Source organism: Thamnophis sirtalis, unplaced genomic scaffold, assembly GCF_051295495.1.
Source record: "Thamnophis sirtalis isolate CommonGarterSnake01/CBP01778 unplaced genomic scaffold, rThaSir2_p1.2 scaffold_4, whole genome shotgun sequence".
Lineage (NCBI taxonomy): Eukaryota > Metazoa > Chordata > Lepidosauria > Squamata > Natricidae > Thamnophis > Thamnophis sirtalis.
The window spans coordinates 6,536,056-6,553,972 of NW_028261384.1; the positions used below are offsets into that span (position 1 = coordinate 6,536,056).

At 42.1% G+C, this 17,917-nt stretch overlaps 1 protein-coding gene across 2 annotated transcripts in view; it reads left to right on the top strand.

Moving 5' to 3' along the window:
• Positions 1–17,917, top strand: part of PLCD1 (phospholipase C delta 1) — an 87,408-nt gene that overhangs the window by 13,307 nt on the left and 56,184 nt on the right. The window contains exon 1 of one of the 2 annotated variants that reach the window (XM_087712418.1): positions 10,684–10,971. The exons of the other annotated variant lie outside the window; for it this stretch is intronic. Within the exon in view, the coding sequence (XP_087568544.1) occupies positions 10,872–10,971 (100 nt within the window). The 5' untranslated portion in view covers positions 10,684–10,871. Of the gene's footprint in view, positions 1–10,683; positions 10,972–17,917 lie in introns of those variants that run through there. 2 annotated transcript variants of the gene reach the window in all.

Sequence of the window (17,917 nt, forward strand, 5' to 3'; positions counted from 1 at the left end):
GCAAAAGCAGTAGCACTTAGGCTTAAATACAACTTCAGCCCTCTCTAAGTGGTTTACAGAGTCGGCCTATTGCCCCCCAACAATCCAGGTCCTCATATTACCCACCTGGGAAGAATGGGAGGCTGAGTAACCTGAGCTGATCAGGATCGAACTGCTGGCAGTGGGCAGAATTAGCCTGCAATATTGTGTCCCAACCACTGTGCCACCACAGAAGGAAGGAAGGACTAAGCACTTCCCAGTGCTTTCCAGCCCTCTCTAAGCAGTTTACAGAGTCGGCCTCTTACCTCCAACCATCTGGGTCCTCATTTTATCGAACCTCGGCAGGACGTAAGGCTGAGTCAACCTTGAGCCTGGTGGGATTCGAACTGCCAAATTGCAGGCAGGCAGCAGAAGTGTGACCTCCATGCATGCACAAAGCCTTCCATGCATGCGCTTTTGGTGAAAAAAGGGCCTAAATGGGACACCGTAGAGTCGGGGGTGGGTGGGCGGGGCCCACCTGCGATTTCCACTACCGTTTCGGGAGAACCGTTCCAAGTCGGTAGAATACTACCTCTGGTTCAAAGTTACATTGGCACTGAAAAAAAGGACTTATGACCGTTTTTCACACTTACAACCTTTGTATCCCCATGATCATGTGATCACAGTTTCAGATGCCTGGCAACTGGCATGTATTTATGATGGTTGCATTGTGCCAAGGTCACGTGGTCTCCTTTTGCGACCTTTTGAAGCCAGATTCACTTAACAACCGTGTTACTAACTTATCCATTGCGGTGATTCACTTAACAACTGTGGTAAAAGAGGTTGTGAAATGGGCAAAATTCACTTAACAAATGTCTCATTTAACAACTGTGGTTGTAAGTGGAGGACTACCCGTACCAGTAGCCCTTGACTTGCAAGAGTTCATTTAGTGACCATTCAAAGTTTCGATGGCATTGAAAAATGTGACTTCTGGTCATTTTTTCCAAACTTATGACCGTTGCAATATCCCTGTGGTCATGTGATCAAAATTTGGGTGCTTGGCCTCTGACTCATATTTATGACATTTGCAGTGTCCTCGAGTTATGTGATTCCCCTTTGGCAACCTTCCGACAAGCAAAGTCAATGGGGAAGCCAGATTCACTTAACAATCATGTTAGTTCACTTAACAACTGCAGTGATTCACTTAACAAATGTGCCAAGAAAGATCCTAAAATGGAGCAAAACTCACTTAACAAATGTTTCACTTAGCAATTTTGGCACAACTGTGGTCTTAAATCAAGGAGTAGCTGTATTGATGCCATATGCCAGTAGGTTTATCCTTCCAATAGTATAATATGTTATTGCCCAGATAAATGTGTTTGCAAGTTATAGCATCAGGTAATCTGCATCTAAAGTTTGTGCAGTGGTACTTTAGTAAAGATAATGGTTGCCCTTGCACATATGTGCTAGTCGTTCCTGACTCTAGGGGGCGGTGCTCATCTCGGTTTCAAAGCCGAAGAGCCAGCGCTGTCCGATGATGTCTCCGTGGTCATGTGGCCGGCATGACTGAACGCCGAAAGCGCACGGAACGCTGTTCCCCTCCCACCAAAGGTGGTCCTTATTTTTTCTACTTGCATTTTTTACCTGCTTTCGAACTGCTAGGTTGGCAGAAGCTGGGACAAATAACGAGAGCTCACTCTGTTATGTGGCACTAGGGATTCGAACCGCCGACTTTTCTGATCAACAAGCTCAGCATCTTAGCCACTGAGCCACCTTTGTACCTTAGTACTCATTGTTAATTAGTTCCAGGACGTGCAATTAATCAAACATTTTTTTCCAGTAAGGAATAAGGTAAATGAGTCAGAAGGAGCCAACACTAACAGGTTTTAGCTTGTGCATTGAGTACCAACAAACAGTGACTACCAGGACAAAATTTTTCCATCATTAATGCATTGTGTACTAAATTTGATGGATTTCAAAGCAGTTGAATACGCTCTGGAAAGAAATACTATGGGGTTAAGTCACCCCTAATACCCCTCAGGATATGTGTCCATGTGTTGGTCCATGTCTCTGTGTGTGTCTGTGTCCGTGTGTATGTGTTTTCCAGAATGACTCTGAAACGCCTGGGCCGCTGAAATGAAAAGGACTGAATTCTATCTATAGTGTCAAGTCACAGTACTTTTGACAGAGGTAGTGTGCTTTTTGGATTCACGTTCTGTTAAGATACAGCCTGTTGTGTGCCTTAAAATGGCATCTACTGTACAGCACAGTGGAGTTGCCACGGTAAGGGCTTCGAGAGTACTCCACAAGGGGGTTTCCTCTAATACAGGATTGGGATAAATACATACCTGGGCTATGCCGGGTTATCAGCTAGTAATAAAAAATAAAAAACAAAAAACCTCAAATGCAAACAATATCACTGGGAAGGATTTGTAGGGATCTAAAATGAAAAACAAACCCCACCTTTGCAAAACATTTAGTCTGTGAATGATTACATATGGTCTTCAACTTATAACAGTTCATTTAATGACCTCTTGAAGTTACAACGGCATTGAAAAAAGTGACATGACTGTTTTTCACACACTTACAACTGTTACAGCTGTAGCATCCCCAGAGTTACAGCACGTAATTAAAATTCAAACGCTTTGCAAACTGGCTCATATTTATGACGGTCGCCGTGTTCCAGGGTCACATGATCCCCTTTTGTGACCTTCTGACGAGCAAAGTCAAAGGGGAAGCCTGATCCACTTAACAACCATGTTACTAACTTAATACCTGCAGTGATTCACTTAACAATTGTGGCAAGCAAAGTTATAAAATGGGGTAAAACTCTTAACCAATGTTTCGCTTAGCAACATAAATTCATGGCTCAATTGTGGTCATATGTTGTGGACTATCTATAGTCCTACAAGCATTTGTTTACTGACTGCTTGGTTACAATGGCCTTGCATTTATGACTGTTGCATCATCCACCACTCATGTGATCAGAATTGAAAGTGCTTGATAAATGGCATCTGATTATGATAGATGCTGTTTCCCAGGATCATGTGATTGCTGCAGGTAGTCCTCGACATACGACCACAGTTGAGTCCAGGATTTACTTTGCTAAGTTAGAAAGTTGTTAAGTGAGTTTTGTCCCACTGTACGACGTCCCTGGCCGCTTTTTTTTAAACTTAACAACTGTAGTGATTCACTTAATAACTGTGGCAAGAAAGTACATAACATGGGGCAAAAGAAATGTCTCACTTAACAACATACATTTTGGGCTCAACTGTGGTCATAAGTCGAGGGCTACCTGTATTTTTGAAAAATTAATCCAATCGCCATGTCTTCAGAAGTGCTTCTTTAAAAAGCAAAATAAATAGATAAATAAATATGGGATACAGTATTTGATTGTGTCATATCCAACCAAAACACTTCATTTGGAATAGATAGATAGATGATAGATAGATAGATAGATAGATAGATAGATAGATAGATAGATAGATAGATAGATAGATGATAGATAGATGATAGATAGATAGACTGACGAGATAGAGATAGATAGATAGATATAGAGATAGATAGATAGATAGATAGATAGATAGATGATAGATAGATGATAGATAGATAGACTGACGAGATAGAGATAGATAGATAGATAGATATAGAGATAGATAGATAGATAGATAGATAGATAGATAGATAGATGATAGATAGATAGATAGATAGATAGATAGATAGATAGATAGATATCTATTAGATTTTTACAACCTCTGGTAAGCCCCAATTATGGGAGGAAGCTAACTGCTTCCATCATCTGTCAATCGGCTCATCACAAGAATCCATCACGACAGAAACCCAATATTTTTACTGTTGCCTTTGTTAAATAAATAAATAAATAACATAGATATCTATATCTATAGATAGATAGATAGATAGATAGATAGATAGATAGATAGATAGATAGATAGATAGATAGATAGATAGATAGCTTTATTTCAGTTTGTTAGCCAGAATTTTTTGCTACCAGAAATGAATTGGTCTCATCTCTTACAGTTTATATACAGCCTTAATTAATCCTTTCATATTTTAATGACATGATAGCAGCAGTAAAGATGATTAAGGGACTGAAGGCTAAAACATATGAAGAACAGGAATTGGGCAGGTCTAGTGTAACGGAAAGTGACACGATCACAGTCTTCCAATATTGAGGGACTGCCATAAGGAAGAGGGAGTCTAACTAGTCTCCAAACCATCTGAAGGCAGAGTCAGATTTAACAGAGTTGGAAGGGACCTTGTAGGTCATCTAGTCCAACCCCCTGCCCAAGCAGGAAACCCATTACCATTTCTGACAGAGGACAGTCCAGTCTCTTCTTGAAAGCCTCCAGTGACAAAGCTCCCACAACTTCTGGAGGCAACTTCTGTTCCATGGGTTGATTCTTTTCACTGTCAGAAAGTTCATTTCCAGTTTGAATCTCCCCTTGTTTCAGTTTTCACCCATTATTCCTTCTCTGGCCTTTGGGTGCTTTGGAAAATAGTTTGACACACACACACCCCTCCCCTCTGTGGCAGCCTCTCAAATATTGGAAAACTGCTATCATGTTTCCCCTGGTCCTTCTCTTCACTAGATTAGCAGATCAAGAAGCAAAAGGATCGAAACTAACCAAGGAGAAATTTCCTGAAAGTGACAACAATTAATAAGTGGAATGGCTTTCTTTCAGAAGTTACAAATACTCCAACACCGGAAGTTTTCAAAAGATATTGCCGTTTATCTGACATGGTATACAGAGTTTCCTGCTTGAGAAGCGGGTTGGACTAGAACAGTGGTTCCCAGAAGCAATTTAGAACTAAGGGGAGATTTCCTGACAGTTAGAACAATTAATCAAGGGAACAATTGGCCTCTTGAAGTTGTAGGTGATCCATCACTTGAGGTTTTTAAGAAGCAGTGGTCTCCAACCTTGGCAACTTTAAGACTTGTGGACTTCAACTCCCAGAATTCTAATTTCTAAGAGCTGGCTGGAGAATTCTGGGAGTTGAATTTCACAAGTCTTAAAGTTGCCAAGGTTGGGAACCACTGGACTAGAAGACCTCCAAGATCCCTTCGATTCTGTTATTCTTTCCACATACTAAGTAACTTAGTATGGTACGTATAGTACTTGCAAACATAGTGGCTACAGCTAGATAAATATAGCATGGTGATCCAAAAATCACAACAGGGGTGCATTCACCCAACTTTAGGCTTGGTGTAAATCGTGACCTCTGGCGTTTTAAAAAGAGAGGAAATGATTTATTAGACATCCTAGATCAGCTTTTCTTAGGCTTGGTAACTTTAAGACAGGAGGACTTGAATTCCCAGAGTTCCCCAGCCAGGTCTTAAAGTTACCACGTTTTATAAACACTGCCATAGATTCTTTCTAAAATGCGGGATGAATCATTTCACTGATTTTCCAGAAGTTACTCATCTGAAGACAAGTTCCTCAAGGGTGTAGGCTAGCCATGAATGAAGATGACAGGATAATAAGCTAGGTAGCATTTTTTTTAAATTGCGTCATTGCATCGTATGACAATCATTCAACGTGGATTATCGTGAAAGAGAATGCTGAAACAAGGGAGAATCTTGTCGCGTCATCTACCAATACAGTATCCCAAGGAAGACTGCATCACGGGTAAACCATGAGTTGATCTTGTCTTCTGGAGAATCAGAATTCCTAGAATTTTTGAGCAGCTGTCCAGGTCGTCCTTGGCTTACAACTACAGTTAAGGCCAAAATTTCTGTTGTTAAGCAGGACGGTTGCTAAGTGAGATTTGACCCGTTTTTCAAACCTTTCTTGTGAATCACTGCAATGGTTAAGTTAAAAAAAAGTTAAGTGAATCTTCTCCGTTGACTTGGTTTGTAAGAAGGTCGCAAAAAATGACCAAGTGTGCAACCGTCATAAATACAAGACAGTTAACCCAGAGTCCAGATTTTGATCACATGACTATGGCAATGGTGCAACAGTCATAAGGGTGGAAAACGGTCATTTTTCAGTGCTGTTGTAACCTTGGTCACTAAATGAAAGGTTGTAAGTTGAGGATGCTGTTGTAAACTTGTCACTAAATGGATGTTCGTAAGTTGAGGATTACCTCTAGTTCACAGGCAGCCACCAAACTTCCAGTTGGGGAAAATTTGGAATATGAAACTTGGAATAGGTTTAAAGTCTACAGCAATGTTTCCCAACCTTTGCAACTTTAAGATATTGCAAATATAGCAGTATATATTTGTGGGGCTGCCCCAAAGAAGAGGGAGTCAAGCTATTCCCCAAAGCACCTGAAGGCAGGACAAGAAGCAACAGATGGAAACTAATCAAGACCAGAAGCAACTTAGAACTAAGGGGAGATTTCCTGACAGTTAGAACAATTAATCAAGGGAACAATTGGCCTCTTAAAGTTGTAGGTGATCCATCACTTAAGGTTTTTAAGAAGCAGTGGTCTCCAACCTTGGCAACTTTAAGACTTGTGGACTTCAACTCCCAGAGTTCCTCAGCCAGCTTTGCTGGGAATTCTGGGAATTAAAGTCCACAAGTCTTAAAGTTGCCAAGGTTTGAGACCACTGTTTAAGAAGGATTGGATAACCTAAAAATTGTATAGGATGTTCTGCTTGGGCAGGGGGTTAGACTAGAAGACCTCCAAAGTCCTTCCCAACTCTGTTATTCTGTTAAAGGTGGGTGGACTTCAACTCCCAGACTCACCCAATCAGCCAGCCAGCCAGATGTTTATGACTTCAAGTTGACGGTCCTCTTTGTGCAGAATGGACTCACTGGGTGTGACCATATTTTCAGCTGTGAGTGTTGAAAGAATGTAACGGCAAATTTCTCCTCCCCACCCTCTTTTTTCAAAATATAAAGAGTGCCTCCAATCATCGCAAACATCTTTGTATGTTTACAATCTTGTAAAAATGGGAATGAGGAGCGTGGCATTCCTAAGGGATAAATATTTCTTAGATGAATTATAGTGGTACAATGGCATGAATAGAAAGAATGTTTGAATGTGTAAGAGTCTTGATAGGAGAGAATATTTGTAGCTCATGGCTCAACTGTGGTGCTCCTTGGTGCTCTCCAAGCTTGGATGCTTTCTTGCAAATGGTTCATCACCAAATTAGCAACATCTCACTGATGAGGTTGCTCAGTTTGGTGATGAAACATCTGTAAAAAAAACAAATGAGGTTCAGAATGCATCAAGTACCCTCCATGTTAGCCTGTTAGATAAAGGTTCCCCTCGTACATATGTGTTAGTCATTCCCGACTCTAGGGGGCGGCGCTCATCTCCGTTTCAAAGCCGAAGAGCCAGCACTGTCCGAAGACGTCTCCGTGGTCATGTGGCCGGCATGACTAAACACCGAAGGCCCACGGAGCACTGTTACCTTCCCACCAAAGATGGTCCCTATTTTCCTACTTGCATTTTTATGTGCTTTTGAACTGCTAGGTTGGCAGAAGCTGGGACAAGTAACGGGAGCTCACTCTGTTACACGGAACTAGGGATTCGAACTGCCAACCTTTCTGATCGACAAGCTCAGCGTCTTAGCCTCTGAGCCACTGCATCCCTCTGTTATCCTGTTAGTCTATATTCCAATTATGGAAAGAAACTTTGGAGAAGATTTTCAGTGCTTTAGGAATGAGTTGCAGATATACAAGCTTGCAACATGGCAGTGCTGATAATCTCCTAATTGTTTAATTAGGAGTGATTCTTCCTATCGATTCTGATTCTTGGAAACAACGCAAGACAAACCTGTGCTAGTATCTTTGCAACAGTTTTGGAATCGTTGGCCAAAACCACCACCCGGGAAATGCCCCCATTTACAACCGTCATAAATATGAGCCAGTTACCTAGAGTCTGAATTTTGATCACGTGACCACGGCAACGGTCGTAAAGGTGAAAAACAGTCATAAGTCACATTTTTAGTGCTATTGTAATCATGGTCACTTAATTGAATGGTTGTAAGTTGAGGATTACCCCTAGTTCAAGTACAGCCACCAATCTTCCAGTTGGAGGGAAAAGTCTGTTCTGCAAAATATGGAATATGAAATTTGCAATAATAGATTTAAGGTCTAGTATATTATTAACTTTTTAAGATAGAGCACCCACGAGATTCTTTTTTTTGATTCCGTAGGTAATAAAAATCACACCATCTCTATACAGGCAGTCCTCCACTTATGACAACAATCGAGCCCAACATTGCTGTTGCTAAGTGAGGTATTTGATAAGTGAGTTCTGCCCCATTTAATGATTTTTTTTCCTTGCCACATTTGTTAAGTAAATCACTGCAATTGCTAAGTTAGTAACATGGTTGTTACGTGAAACTGGCTTCCCCGTTGACTTTGCAGAAGATGGCAAAAGTTGTTCACGTGACCCCAGACACTGAAACCGTCATAAATATGAAGCGGTTGTCAAGCACCTGAGTTTTGATCATGTAACCACGGGGTACTTCAATGGTTGTAACAGTGGTGCAATTCAGCCGGTTCTACTGGTTTGGGCGAACCGGTAGCAGTGGCGGCGGGAGGCTCAGCCGGACGTCATCATGTTCTCTTTTTGATGTTCTATGCATGCGCGGAAGGTCCTGCCCATGCACGGAATTGGTGCCTGTAAGCAAAGCGAGTGTTCATGCTCACATTTGCGAACCGGTAGTGAAAGTAAGTTGATTACACCCCTGATTTCACCCCTGGGTTGTAAGTGTGGACGGTCACAAGTCACTTTTTCAGTGTTGCTGAAATTTCAAACGGTCACTAAATGAACTGTTGTAAGTCGAGGACTACCTGAATTATGTTATTGAGATGAATTAAAGGTAACAAGTCAGGTCTGTTTCTCCAAAGAAATAATTTCGTTCTCTGTTTTGCACCGGTTTCTAAAGGCAGAGAGGAACGTGCCTCTTTAATCCAGATTTATGGCATTCGTGTCCCCCCCGTTATTGGATTTCAGTGTCTGTGGAAAATCGGCAGAGTGGCTTCTTGTAATTGTGGTCTGTGGGCAACACACAAAAATGGGATAAATTCTGTTTTTGGCTTTGCAGAGTTAAAAAATGCAAACATGAAATTTGTCGTCCATCTCATTGTTGGGAAAATCCTGACCTCGTTCGAGTGGGTAGGGCAAGCCTAACCTCCCATTCAGACGTTAGCATTTCCCAGTATTAAACATGCCACCTCCCCAGGCCCTCAAATTTGCAACCACTGATTTAGGGGGTACAGAGGAGGGATAGAGAGTGTATTAGTTGACATATATAGAGCAGTGTTTCTCTTGGCCATTTAAAAATGGGTGGACTTCAACTTCCAGAATTCCAGCCTGCTAAATAGTCCACCCATGCTGACAGAGGAATTCTGGGAGTTGAAGTCCACTGATACTGGCTATTCTTGGACTTGAGGTTAACTCATATTGGCTGGGGAATTCCAGAAGTTAAAATCCACCCATGCTGGCTAGGGAATTCTGGGAATTGAAGTCCGCTTATGCTGGCTTGGGAAATTCTGGAAGTTAAGGTCCACTGTTGCATGCCTACGGAATTCTGGGAGTTGATGTCCACCCAGTGTTGAAATTCAATTTTTTTTTTACTACCAGTTCTGTGGGCGTGCCTTGGTGGGCGTGGCAGGGGAAGGATACTGCAAAATCCCTATTCCTTCCCCACTCCTGGGATATTCCAAAATCTGCATTCCCACCCAACTCTGGGGCCAGCCAGAGGTGGTACTTGCCGGTTCTCCAAACTACTCACAATTTCCGCTACTGGTTCTCCAGAACTGGTCAGAATCTGCTGAATACCACCCCTGAGCCCACCCGTCTTAAAGTGACCAAAGTTGAGAAACACTGCAAGAATTACAGATCCGTATCCCCCGTTGATCATGAAACCCGTGACCCGTCAAAACCGCGGTCCACGAAAGCGTGTAAGTGACGTCATCACAGCGCGACGAAAAAAATTAAAAATGGAAATCAAAATAAAATTAAAGCAAGCCGATTCATATAAAGGTAAGGGTTAGGTTTAGGGTTAGGGTTAGGTTAAGGGTTAGGGTTAGGTTTAGAGCGTTAGGGTTACGTTTAGCGTTAGGTTAAGAGTTAGCGTTAGGTTTAGCTTTAGGTTAAGGATTAGGTTTAGGGTTAGGTTTAGGGTTAGGTTTAGGGTTAGGTTTGGGGGGGTTAGGGTAAGGTTTTCGCTTTAATTTTACATTTATCGATCACAGCGCGATGTTTTCGTCGCGCTGTGATGACGTCACGTACGCGCTTTCGTCGAGCGCGCTTTTGTCTACCGCGGTTTTGTGGTGGAACCCATGAAACCTACCATCCAATTAACCCTCATATTAATGTTTTTGTTCTCAACTGTCATTAAGTCCCCCTCCTTCTGTTTATATGTTGCATTTTATGGTTCTCTACGTAGCCTCATTAATTTTCCATTCTGTTCTTTCACTTTTCTTAGTCCTACCTTTCCTGACAAGAGAAAATCAGAAGGAAGGAAGCTATATTTCTATAGCTAATACTACCGGGTATTAAGAAAAAGTATCCCGTAAATATCCTTCTTTTTATCCTGCAGGAAAGAAGGGGAATAAATACAGCCAATCAATGTCAACATCCTGGCTGAACCTTGGGGGGAAAAAACAAAAACCCCAGCTAGGTCACAAAGACTTAGAATCCACCCTGCGATTTCTTTTTCCTTGTTGTGTCACGTGGGAGCTAATTCAGCTTTAATTGCTTTTGAACTTCAGCCATCTCTCGATTGCCCAACCAGTGCCTTTAGCCTTTTCACCTCCCTCCTCCTCTCGCACTTCTCCCCAGCCGTGTTCTCGCTTTGGTTGCCAGTTGCTTTTTTCCCCCCGTCCAGCGCTCCCACTAAAAGGACTTGGAGGCTTGGTAGATTCCCTTGGGAAGCCCTCAAGGGAATTCCTGATGTACACTGGAACCCGGGTCTCCCTCGGAGCACAATGCAGTGCTTCAGGAAGCAGCCCAAGCTGAGCAAATCTCAAGAAATTCTGCTGGTGGAAGAGAGCCGGAAAGTAGCTACTTTGAATGGGCAAAGGCTAGGTAAGACTCTGCCAACCAGGTTTCCATGCCTCAGGTTCACCTTTAAGTCAACAACCTTAAAGTCAGATTTTAATCTTGTTTTGATCGTTTTCCTTCTTTCGAGGCGGCGATCCCTTTGGACTTGGGTACCCATCACCTGTGAAGGAGATCGTTGTTGTTGTGGTGGTTATTGTTGGTTAGGAATTGCCAAAGGGACACTCGGTCATCGAATGTTCCTGCAAGTGGGCTGCGGTGTTTGTCTGACTTCGCGCAGTACCCAAAATAGGTGCTGTGTGATTGTGACTGCATTGCATGAAGGATTGTTCAGATATAATCCGCTGCCTGAAACAGAGACAGGAAATCTCAGTTTCCTTGTGTGTGTTGAGCGGTGGGGTAACAGAGAGGGGGGTAGTTGAGGATTGTTGTGAATCTCATTGCTTTGGTTGATTTTGTGTTTTCTGGTCTTATTTGCGGGAATATTTAGAAAAACAAGGGAAAAAAGGCTCCTGTGCTTCAGGTTTTGCAACCTTCACTATCGAAGCCCGCGCATAATCTTGCTTTATAACAAGTCATGTTGGGAGGATATGAAAGTAAAGATTTCTTCCACTTGAGCTGAAAATTTCATGGATGTGTAGTTTTCTTGGCAGTATGGATGTAGATGGCAGTAATCTTTTTCTGGAATACACACACACACACACACAAAACATTTATTAATTTATGTACAGTCTAGTTCAGGGGTCACCAACCTTTTGGATCTCAGGGACCACTAAATTCATAAGTTTAAATCCCGCGAACTACTAATATGATTTTTTAAAAAAAGATAAATAGTATTTAGCGCAGTGTAAAAAATGTAAATAATTTTTCTGCAGACCACCAAAATTTTCTCACGGACTACTGGTTGGTGACCACTGGTTTAATTCATGCCCTTGGGATTTCTGAGTGGTCTTCCATCTAAATACTAAATCAGGTCTGACTCTTCTTAGCTTTTGGTGATCAGCAATATTAACTATGTGTTGAATTACATAAATATCGCGGGGCTGTGATTCTTTGTTACTTTAATTTTTAAAGAGTGGATTAATGGGATTTTGGGGGGGGGGTTCATTTGGGAGAGAACTTTTGAATTTATTTAAGGAGCTTATTAAAATCCTGTTGCTCAACCGGAGCCCTGAGAAGAGCAGTCTCTTTTCTTAAATGGGCAAAAGAAACATTTTCAATCGGTGGCTCTCAAATAAAGCTCCCAATAATGTATAGTGCAAAGATCAGTGGATGGGAAAGTGTAGTTTAGAAATCTGGAAAACAAGATATCAGTGCTGTTTTACTGGATGGGAAGTTAAAACAATTTCAAAGTTTGCCAAGAAAACAGGACTAATTCTTGAAGCCTATTGTTTCTTAGTGGTCCTAGAAAGAATCTGAAATATGCTTGGGTAGAACAATGCTTGCCTGGCTTCCTGATTTATCCTAGATTAGCCAATAACACGGTGTTGCCCGGATATTTATTTATAGGGGGGGAAATGTCCAGAACAAACATAATTTCTAATGTTAGATTTTCCCCCTTACCAGAGGGAGCCCCCTTGTGGAGTATTGTGAAGCTGTTACCATGGCAACTCCACTGCACTGTACAGTAGAAGCCATTTTAAGGCACAAGAGGCTGTATCTTAACAGAACACACATCCCAAGGGGTTTTAGGTGAGGTCTTATCCCCACAGTATTTGTTTCCAGAGAGCAAGTCATCTGTATACCAAGGACACAAAAGATTCTACATGGTGAATGCCAGCTTGCCTTGCTGCAGAGCAGATAAAGAATTCTCTGGAACAAAGTTTCATAATGGCAACTTTAAGATAGGTAGACCTCAACACTCAGAATTTCCTAATCACCATGCATGCAAGAATTCCCCAACATAGACTTAGCATGCTAGCTGGGGAATTCTGGGAATTGAAGTCCACCTATCAGTTGCTAAGGTTATAACATATTATAGTAGTTTCTGGCATTTGCTTTATTGCAATCTGAAGATGTTGCCTTTTGCTCGTTGCAAAACCACTGGAAACCACTCTGCCAATGTAGCTAATGTAGGGCAACATCTGATGATGCACATGTTGATGATGTCATCATGTAAATTTTGCAGAATGCACACTTGCATCAGACATTGTGACACATGTAACTGTACATAATTAGGACATTTGCCTAAATTATCATGGTAAGCTTAGAGGCATGTTGATGTCACTGTGCTTTGCTACGGATGTTACTGCAATGCTGGGAATTTACAGTTGGCCCTGGGTGTGCTGAGTGGTTACCTATTCTTGGCCCATGATCACATAGGTGGCTCCAATCTCTAGAAAAACACTGACTTGATGTATTTTTAAAGACAACTTTTCTGAATCCTATCACTCCTCCAGTTCTTTGCTACTGACAAATATGTTTTCTGGGCCAAAAGTTTGTGTGCAAAATGGCAGGTCTCGTCTAGACAAGGTAGACTTGAGTTAACATGGCTGCCTTACAGAGTAACAGAACAGAACAAGAGAATTAAATTAAAGGAACCTTGGAGATCTTCTAGTCCCACTTGTTCAGGCAGAAAACCCTATTCTATTTTAGACATTGGCTGTCCAGTTTCTTCTTAAAAACCTCCAGTGATGGAGCACCCACAACCTCTGTTTATGAAGTGTATTGGAAATGGAGACCCCTTGAGAGCTGTATGCAATGAAATGTCATTTTAATGTACGACGATTAGTGTACATTCAGTGACAAAGTTATTCTAAACTTATTCTAAGTTCTGGAGGCAAGTCGTTCCACTGATTTGTTGTTCTAACTATCAGGAAATTTCTCCTTAGTTCCCAGTTGCTTTTCTCCTTGGTGAGTTTCCATCCATTGTTTCCTGTCTTGCATTCTGGTGCTTTGGAGAACAGGTTAATCCCCTCTTCTTTATGGCGACTTCTTAGATATTGGAACACTGCTGTCATGTCATCTCTCATCCTTCTTTTCCAATCTGACTTTCGGTTGGGTTTGTGGATTGGAACGTGCTCCAAGAAGAATTGACTTCTGAGTCACCTGGAGGAAATGATCTTCGAAGATGTGGTCCTTGCTTCTCCCCTTGATTAGTTGATTGACAGTTCCAGAAATAGAATCTATGCAAGACATAGGAATCCAATAGAAGCCACAATCATGTTCTGTGTTGCACAATTCCACCACGTAAGTGATACCAATGGTGTAATTTGCATCAGTCGTCGCACCTTTGAAATTATCCAGTTTAGGAAATCCATTTCCCAAGAACTCTTCTTTAATCAGATAATCTGGGGGAATAGAAACTCTGATTTTTATTTTTATTTTTTGCTCTTCTCTTCCTCTTATATCCCAGACAGTCAGGAACGATGTAATCTTGAGTTTTTTTCCTAATGCTTTCTCTCTGTTCTTGTCTCAAAGCATGATTACCCACCATTTTTTGCTGTAAAACTTTCTCGGTAGTTTCTCTGAGGTTACCTCTATGGCTCTCAACAAATGTATATATTTGGCATCATGTCGTGATGCCATGCATGATGTCACTTGCTTCTCCCTTGGTGCCCACGGTGCTCAATATCATGCCAATGGTCTATTTGAGCTCTACAAAGATCTTGTGGAACTTCCAGTACCTGTAAACTGCTTAGAGAGAACATCCGGGCTGATGATGCCCACATCTATCTGTCATTGTGAGACATCTTCCTGTTCTGTCAGGTGAGATGGTGGAATGTTTTGAAGAGGTGTCTTGGCTGAGTTATTCAACATCTATAACTTCCTGGTTTCGTTGGGAAATATTATCCAGGATAGTCTGTCCCTGATCTGGCTTCTTAAGGCTTACAGCCATCAATGCTCTAATTGAGATCATCCACCTTGGTGCTGGTTGTCTTCTTTTTCCTTCCACCATCCTCGGTATTACAGACTAATTAAGTGTCAGGGAATTGTGCAGCCTGTGTCCAAATGGAATCAGAGACCCTGATATGAACTTGTAGTTTTATCTAAATAAATAGGTTTTACAGTTATATTTTCAGAAAACAAGATAGGTGGGCACATCACTACGCCATGAAGTAAATTGTGAGGTAAATCACAGAAGAGCATGCAGAGCACACAGAAGAAAAAGGCGGGAAAAAGTGAAACCTCCCCCTTTACAGTCAGCAACCAATCACAATGTAGGTTGCCTCACGCAGGAGCCCTCACTCTCCAACCAACTGTGTGTTTTGGCTCAGTATGCTCTTTACTCTTCCAGCTATTAAATTAAATATTTAATTTAACAATTGAATACCTTAATATTAAGGGACCTGAATTTGTTGTTGATCGATTATTCATGTTTTATCAAGTAACCACCTAGAACTTCTCCAGGCTGATCTGTCCCCAACTGGGACCTTGCGAGCCAACATGAGGCTACACGGGCGGAATGTTGCAAGTCTGGAAATACATTGCTCCCCCTCGCCTTTACAGGAGGTCCTCAACTTACAACCATTCGCTTAATGACCATTGAAGTTACAACAGCATGAAAAATAGTACCGTATTTTTCGGAGTATAAGACGCACCAAGATTTTGAAGAGACAAATTTAAACAAAAAGTTTTTGCTAAAACGGGCCAGCTTTATGTCAAAAAAAGGGCATGCATAGCCTTTAGGAGGCTTGTAGAGTGCTCCTGGGGTTAGGGTTAGGGTCCATTACTATTAACCAGTGAAACGCCTTCAGAAAACTGTGGTTGTTTCATCACTGGAGGCTTTTAAAAAGAAATTGGACAGCCATTTGTCTGAAATGGTATATAGGGTTTCCTGCCTGAGCAGAGGGTTGGACTAGAAGACCTCCAAGGTGCCTTCCAACTCGATTAAATCACCAGGAATGGCAGTATTGCAGTCCAAGGTCTGGGGCAGGGATAAAATTCAGCAGGTTCTGACAGGTTCTGGAGAACCGATAGCAGAAATTTTGAGCAGTTCGGAGAACCGGCAAATACCACCTCTGGCTGGACCGAGAGTGGGGTGGGAATGGAGGTTTTTGCAGTATCCTTCCCCTTGGAGTGGGGAGGGAATGGGCATTTTGCAGTATCCTTCCCCTGCCATGCCCACCAAGCCACACCCAGAGAACCGGTAGTAAAAAATTTGGAATTTCACCACAGTCTGGTGGGAGGAGGGGGCAGGCATCCACGTGAGCCTAAAAAGCTTTAAATGCAACTCATAAATGCCTTAAGAGAGCTGGCACCAAATGACACGTTTAATGCCAACAATGAGGAAAATAATTATATGCATGCTACAGTAGCAGTAATGTCAACTGTATAGAATTATTCCAGGGTAAAATTAGATGAATCATAACATGGCTTTGTTCTGAACCTGCCATTCCTTTAGTTAAGGTAATAATAATAATAAAAAATTGAGTTGGGCTTGGCCTCTTGTGGATGGACATGCCTATGTATTTTTCTTGGGAGAAACGCAGGAGTTGTTTACTGCAGCTGGACTTGCAACAGTTCATTTAGCAACCGTTCAAAGTTACAACATCACTGGAAAAGTGACTTGGGACTCAGCAGCCATTGCAACATCCCCATGGTTATGTAATCAAAATTCAGAGGCATGGCAACTGGCATGTATTTATGGTGGTTGCAGTGTCCCGGGGTCGTGGGATCCCCTTTTGTGACAAGCAAAGACAACGGGGAAGCCAGATTCACGTAACAACCGTGTCACTAACTGAACAACTGCAGGGATTCACTTAATACCCGATGAAAGAAACGTCCTTCTGGGTTCGGCTCCAAGTGGGGGGAAAAACACTGGAGACATGGAGGCTGCTCAGAAAGATGGTTTATTGGTGGACAGGACCACATGGCTTGAGTCCTGAACAGAAAAGGTGAATCACATGCTTCAATGTTGGTGGAGAAGAAGAGAAGGAAGGACTGAGATGCTGAATCCCTGGTTTTATGCCCTCTCTGGCCTTTGATCTTCAGCTTGTATTCTGATTGGTTGTCAGACTCCCATGGGGCCATGCAGGAGCAACTCTCTAGGCTGCGTTTTGAATCCAGGTTTGGTTGAGTTCTCAGATGCCATGTGGGGAGTTGGGTAAAGGCCCAATATTATCATGCCTTAATCCCATCCCCCTGGAGCTGAAGGGGAGAACTCTTTATTATGTAAAGTGGACTGGCTTGGCCTTCTTAATGGCCCATTGACAGGGCAGGAAGCTACAGGCAGCTATTCTGTCTTTTAAAACATATTTCTTTCTTTTCACATCCAGACAAATATTCTGCCTTTTCAATATTTCCTAGGATGTTTCAGTTTTCTGGGAGAGAGCTGGTTGATAACTTCCTCCATACCTTTGGAAAGAAAGGTTGTAAAATGGGGAAAATTTACTTAACTGTGTCAACTAGTAACAAAAATGTTGGACTCAATTATAGCCATAAGTCAAGGACTGTCAATATGGCCTTCCCCTGGAATATTGTATATATCTCCCCCTCCAACCTACAGCTTTGGGGATTACACAATACAGCATTCAGTTTTGGTTGTCACGGTGTAAAAAAGATGTGGAGACCCTGGAAAGAGTGCAGAGAAGAGCAACAAAGAGGATTAGGGAACTGGAGGCTAAAACATATGAAGAACGGTTGCAGGAACTGGGCATGCCTAGTTTAATAGAAAGAAGAACTAGGGGAGACATGATAGCATCTTCCAATATCTCAGGGGTTGCCACAAAGAAGAGGGAGTCAAACTATTCTCCAAAGCACCTGAGGGTAAAACAAGAAGCAATGGGTGGAAACTAATCAAGGAGAGAAGCAACTTAGAACTAAGGAGAAATTTCCTGACAGTGAGAACAATTAACCAGCAGAACTACTTGCCTCCATAAGTTGTGAATGCCCCAACACTGGAAGTCTTTAAGAAGATGTTGGATGGCCATTTGTCTGGAATGGCATAGGGTTTCCTGCCTAGGCAGGGGGTTGGACTAGAAGACCTCCAAGGTCCCTCCATTATTCTGTTCTATTCTAAATGCTCTGTTGT